This window comes from Crocodylus siamensis, chromosome 4 (assembly GCF_052110815.1).
Source record: "Crocodylus siamensis isolate JL-2025a chromosome 4, ASM5211081v1, whole genome shotgun sequence".
In the NCBI taxonomy this organism is placed as follows: Eukaryota; Metazoa; Chordata; order Crocodylia; family Crocodylidae; genus Crocodylus; species Crocodylus siamensis.
In genome coordinates, this window is record NC_143398.1 from 174,966,017 (window position 1) to 174,972,016 (window position 6,000).

General features: G+C 41.2%; 1 protein-coding gene across 1 annotated transcript in view; it reads left to right on the top strand.

The window, feature by feature from the left end:
- Positions 1 to 5,655, top strand: part of NDUFA10 (NADH:ubiquinone oxidoreductase subunit A10) — a 55,016-nt gene extending 49,361 nt beyond the window's left edge. The window contains exon 10 of the mRNA XM_090044955.1: positions 5,227 to 5,655. Coding sequence (XP_089901081.1) covers positions 5,227 to 5,295 — 69 coding nt within the window. The 3' untranslated portion in view covers positions 5,296 to 5,655. The remainder of the gene's footprint in view (positions 1 to 5,226) is intronic.
- Positions 5,656 to 6,000: the final 345 nt, after the last annotated feature.

Consider the following 6,000-nt stretch of genomic DNA (forward strand, 5'->3'; position numbering starts at 1 on the left):
TGGAAAAGATTCCCTCCTCCCACCTTGCAGAGTCAGTCTTTTCGTTCTGATATGTGCATCATCTCTTATGAACAGCTAAGGAAAATAGTTTTTGAAGTGTACTACTTTTGTAAAAACTCCCCTTTTGAAATACTCATGTTCCTTTCTCTGTTGTAGGTTAGTGCATAACAGCTGCATGACACTGCTTACTAGATATGTAGTTTCATTTGCTCTTATTTTCCCTTTTGAATTTTTTAGCAATTTCAAGTGTGTGCCCATAATACATCCCCAATTGCAGATAATCTTGGCTCTGTAGTCTAACAAATATTTCTGCCAAGGCTTGCTGTGAATGACAGAGTATGGATGAATACATATTAAGAAATTGCTTTGATGTACTGTGTATATTTAACAAAAAACACATGGGGAATTTAAATTGGACAATGAAAATGAATTTGAATTTTGTTGGAGGCTTGGTACGCTTTAAAGATTTACCCAAAAACAAAATCATAAAACGCATGTAGTTTCCCAGAGAGCCCCCATTGCTTTAATAATCTGATTATCATCTGGGAATCTCTCTTAAATATCAAAGGGCCAATTAAATGCTGCCTAGAGAAGGCTGGAGAGTGCAGTTTTTTGCTGGAATTAATGGATGCAGGCTGGACGCAGCAGGCTTGATGGCCCGATAGTTTTCTCTCTGGCCTGCCGCTGTAAATTTGTGGTGCAGAGACAGTGTAATCGTTTTGTTTCTACCACAGATCTACTCTTTGCTCTGCAGGAGTTGCTGTTAACAGGACTGCATGATTGCTTCTGATATTTAGACAAGGCATTAAAAGACAACTTTAAATTAAAAACCTTGGAAAAACTGATCAAGAGTGACTTATAATGTTTTCTGATGTAGTGGGGTGGTGCCTGTGTACATTCAAAACATGTAAACCTTTTTCTGCTGATACTTCTATGGAAATTGGCTGCTTTCTCATTTTAAACTGAAATGAGGCCATATTCTAATTTAACATTGATATTTCTGTGGCATAGATCATATGCTGCTATAGATCATATTGATATGTAATTGTTCCTTTTTCATATGGGTGTTTTAAATTGTACTTTACCCAGACATTTATTCTTAAAAAAAAGTAATAATAATGGACATTGGTCTCCTGATATTTGTAAGCAACAATCTGTTGGGGAAGAAGGGAAAAATGTGTGTATGTCACTGTGGCTGGGCACTTTTAGTGCCTGCCACTTAAAGAGGCTTAAGAAGGCCATAGAACAGGTGCGGTGCAGCCTAATGAGACTGTCACATGACTGTGGGAGGACTCCTGGATTGGAGGATGGGGCTGAGCAGCCCCAATATAAATCCAGGCCCTCGGGACTGAGCTGGCTGTTGCTGGAGGGAGCCAGAGGGGTAACATTGCCCAGCCGGAGCTGCTGCTCCCAGAACACCTGGAGGGCAGGGCAGGACCTATGAAGATGGAGAAGGTTCCTGGTCCTGGGGCATGACCTAAAACTACACCCTGCTGGGAAGAAGGGTGTGGTGAGGATGCCTGTGCTGGGATGGTCCCCAGGAAATGCCACACCAGTGCCTCCATAGTGAAAGGCGAGTATGGGGTGCCGTATAACCTCAGCCCCCACAACCTGGTGGGTAGCCCCATAGAGGGGGCAGGCAGGGTCCAGGCACATAGACAGACTCCTGATGCCCCATGGATGTAAGGCCCAGAAATCCCCAGGGAGGGGCAGTGTGATGGTCGCAGCATAGAAATGTGAGGGAACAGCTGAGCAGTAGGCTGCATAGAGTAGGGCCCGTGTGGGGACCTGAAGGGCTGTGCATAGATGGCATAGAGTAGGGTCCGCGCAAGTGGGCCTGAAGGGCTGAGCAGCAGCTGCATAGAGTAGAGTCTGTGAGAGGGGCCTGAAGGACTGCACGTAGTTTGATAGAGCGAGCCTCAGTGAGGGGGCAGAGTACTTATCCCAGCAAGGGGATAGTGTGAGACCCCAGTGAGGGGGCATGTGGCCCAAGTAAGCCTCCAGATGCCTGAGGCCAGGTTTGGGTGAGAGTTCGAATGCAGCCTAGCAATGGGGCTGGGGAGTTGGAAGTAATTTGGATGCCATCTGTGAGGCATGGGGCATGGTAATGGGGAGGTGTATTACACCTTTGGAATCGGGCATTAAATGGGCAGCCTCCCACCTCAGAACCAACTTATCAAGGACATCAAAAACGTGACGGGCAAGTCAGGTGGGTGGACTGCCTGAGACAGGTGGGTGGTGCAGCATTTTGAAAGGCCCCTGAGACGACCCTCTGTCACAGTCACCAATATTAAACTTGTATCCGGTAGCTGAGGGCGTTTTTACATGTGCTCTGGGGGCAGGGCCTGGCGCTTTAATTAGAGCAGCTCTGAGAGCTGCTTTAATTAAAGCACCCTCAGTGTCTTGTGTATCAGCATCCCTGCATTTCAAAATGGTGGGGTGGGTGCTTTAGCCAGAGCTCATTTGACAAGCTTTAGTTAAAGCACCCCTGTCGCCATTTTGAAGTACAGGGATGCTGATACATGAGATGCAGAGGCTGCTGGAGGCACGCTAATTAGCATGCTTCAGCAGCCTCCCCACATGTCTACAGGCACCCTGACAGTCAGTGCTGACAAGTGCGAAGTAATGCACATGGAGAAAAATAACCACAGGTATCTACGTATGCAAGGCTGGGCTCTGAACTAGCTGTTAGGAAAAAGACCTTGGACTTGTTATAGATAGTTCTCTAAAAACATCAGTTCAATGTGCAGCACCAACTGAAAAAAAGCCAGTGACATGTTGGGCATCATTAAGAAGGCAATTGAAAACAAAGCAGAAAACATCATCATGACACCATATAAATGCATGGTGCACCCCCATTTCAGGTAGAGGATTCTCTGCATCTCAAAAAAGATGTAGTAGAATTAGAAAAAATGGACCATTGATCTGACAATATAACATTCAATATAACACCGCTTACATTCTTTTCAGTGTTTAGGTTTCAAAATAATTTCATTGTAATTTGGCAGTCTTTTAAAAAATCCTTAATCACAGTAGATCTTTAGTCTGTTGGTTTCTTCACTTCTTTATTACTAGCTTACAAAACTGAGGTGCTTTGTATAGTTGATATTAGTTATCTATTTGATCTTGTAGAAATTACTTCCTTTGTCATCTTATTTTTGAAAATAGGAACATGACGATTTCTGGCATTTTCATATTGCCATTGTTTCCTTCAAGTCATTCTCTCCCTTTTTTTCTATTTTTTTTTTTTTAAATACATGAGACTTAAAGCAGAAATGTATTTATCTTTATTTCTACCTTGCCTCTTCTTTCTAAGGTATTGTATATACCTAGCAATTTAACGAATAGCTCCTTCATGCCCTGATCCTGGACCTCTGTTTTCACCTACCAGAACAGGATAGCAGGACCAGGACTTTTTTGTGTACCTGTTAAATATCTGTTTAGACTGGGCCCACACTAGAAACTTTTCCTCAGGTAGTAATGTGAACTTGTTGTGACTTGTTTTGTAATTTTACCACATTTCTAAACTAACAGAAATCCCTGGAAGGATGCAGTTGTTATACCCGGGAGACATGCTTTTGCTTGTAAGCATGTATTTCTCTTGGAACTGGCTATAAGCTAAAGTACCAGCAAAAGTACTTTGTAGCTGATGTAGGCTGTCTCTACCCTAGGAGGGTTTGCTAGTATATTTTAGTACCAGCAGATCTTCCTTTGGTAGATTGAAACTTAGGCTGGTTTTTAATCCTTTAAAAATGCCATTACTTGAACAAAAACTTGAGAAGCTTGAAATTAAATTGTTTTTCAATCAGACTTTTCCCCTGAGCAGCCAGGAGTTCTCATGCTTGTTGTACACTGAGGATACAAGCCAGGTGATACAAGCCCTATTTTCTGTTCACATGCATTGCTTGCCAAGACAGCATACACTCCTTTCCTTCCAAATCCTTATAGGAGGCACTCAGTATAGAACAGCCTTGTGCATCTTGACTCACTGTACAAGGCTGTCAGCAAAAGGATCATCTTGCTCAGGCCTGCACTTCAGTTTCACATATGCTTGTTTGCACAGAGGCAGCTGATCTGCTGCTTAGCTCCAGCATACAGCCTACAGCAGCTTCCCTCTGAACTGCTAAGTACTAAAACTGTGATTCATTTCTTTTACTGCATCTCCACTTGCTTCACTTCACTGATAACCCATCTTTCTACTCCCTCTCAGGTTAGGCTTTACGTTATCACCTTTCCTGTATTCCTCTCTCTGTTTACATCAATTCCTTTTGTTTTCCAAAACTGTCGTCATATCAGATGTCATTTCTGGTCACATTCCTTGTCCCTTATAGTCTCTACACCAATATAATTCAGATGGGTAACTCTGGTCAGAAGAATCATTAAGCAGAATCACTTTTAAATAAATATTTTACCAAAATAGTTTAGGAAATTAGATCTTGTGTCCATGGGATCAGGCCTGAAGTAAAAGTGAGATACTTCCTCAGAAATACACTAACTTTTCCTAGAATGTTAAGGGAAAAACTCCTTGGATCTACCCAAAGAAGATGGTTTTCCATTTAAGAAACCATGTTTATTTAATATAATTCTACTTGAAAATGTGTTAATTTTTGTATAAATAGCCTAGAGCAACAGGATTCTGAAGTTCCAGTCAAAAGTTGTCACTTTGTTCTTCAAAACTAATTCCTTGAGACCTAACTAAATGGTATGAGGAGTCTTAGTTGTCCTCTGTAAAGTAGAAAATGCAAAAAAATAAGGAAAACACTGATCTCTCTCTAGGGTTTTCTGCTTTATTGAATTGATATTCAGCACCTAAAGGCAGAATTTTTAATGAGCTTTAAGTGATCTAACTTAATGTAGTAATTAACTGAATTTTTCATGCATGTGATCTTTTGTATATTTAATATGTACCATTTTTGGCATTAGCTTATACTGACTGATTCCATTTCTGTAGCACATGCTGTGATTCAAGCTTTAACTCTTTGGAGCCATTTCTTAAAATACCTTTCTAAAAATCACAGGTAGGTATACAAATTGACTAAGTTGTCAACCTAAGAGCCAAAGAGTTTTGGGGTGGGTTCAGTTTTTGGCTGCGCAACTCAAGTAAGAGTAAGATTTTTCTGAAAGTGCTGAGCACTCACCCACTGAAAACTGGTGCGTCAGATGAGCTGATGGATGAACTTCAGGGATGGCCCCAACTGAACAAACTCTTGTTTTTTTTTTCCCTAGCTTCCCGGCCACTATTATGAAAGAGGCTATAATGCTGATATGGGTGACAAATGGATCTGGCTGAAATGAAGGCTGCCACCCTTTGAAAACCCTCGCACAGTATAATCACAAAACTTGAAGAAGCTGTGTTCGGTGTGCCTGCTCTACATCAATGGAGTATGCGCAGCACAAAAGAAAAGCACATTATGATCCAAGTCATGGAATAGCCTCAGAGGAAAGCAAACCACCATATTGTGTATCATAAGAGAACTTCCCATTGTATTCTGTCTAGAATTATCCATAATAATTGTAATAGAAAGGCTATCCAACATAATGGCAACTTCTTAAAATCAGCATGGAATCTGCATTTCTTCAAGACCTGTGGCTTAATACTGTTAGGGGTTGTGATTGTTACACTGAACTTGTGTTAAATAAAACCTGTATACGTTATGACTTCTGGTGTGCATTTCCCTCATCACATCATATGTGGTTCATTAGCTATGTGATTCCGGTAGAGCTGTATTTTTGCAAATAGGGCTGAAAGGCATTTTTTAGTGGGCATCAGCTTCAAAGCAAACAAATAGAGAAGTTGCCAGCAGAAGGGGAAATGAGCATTGAACACATTTAAGCAACAAAATATTTGCACTTAAAACAAAAGACTTCTTAATTGCCAGCAGTTGTACTCATAATTCCTTTTTCGAATAGGAAGCCATAGATCAAAATGCTGGTGCAGTATAAAAGGCAAAGTAAAAGTAATTATTTTTATATGTCACTAAAAATCCAAGTTAGAGTTCT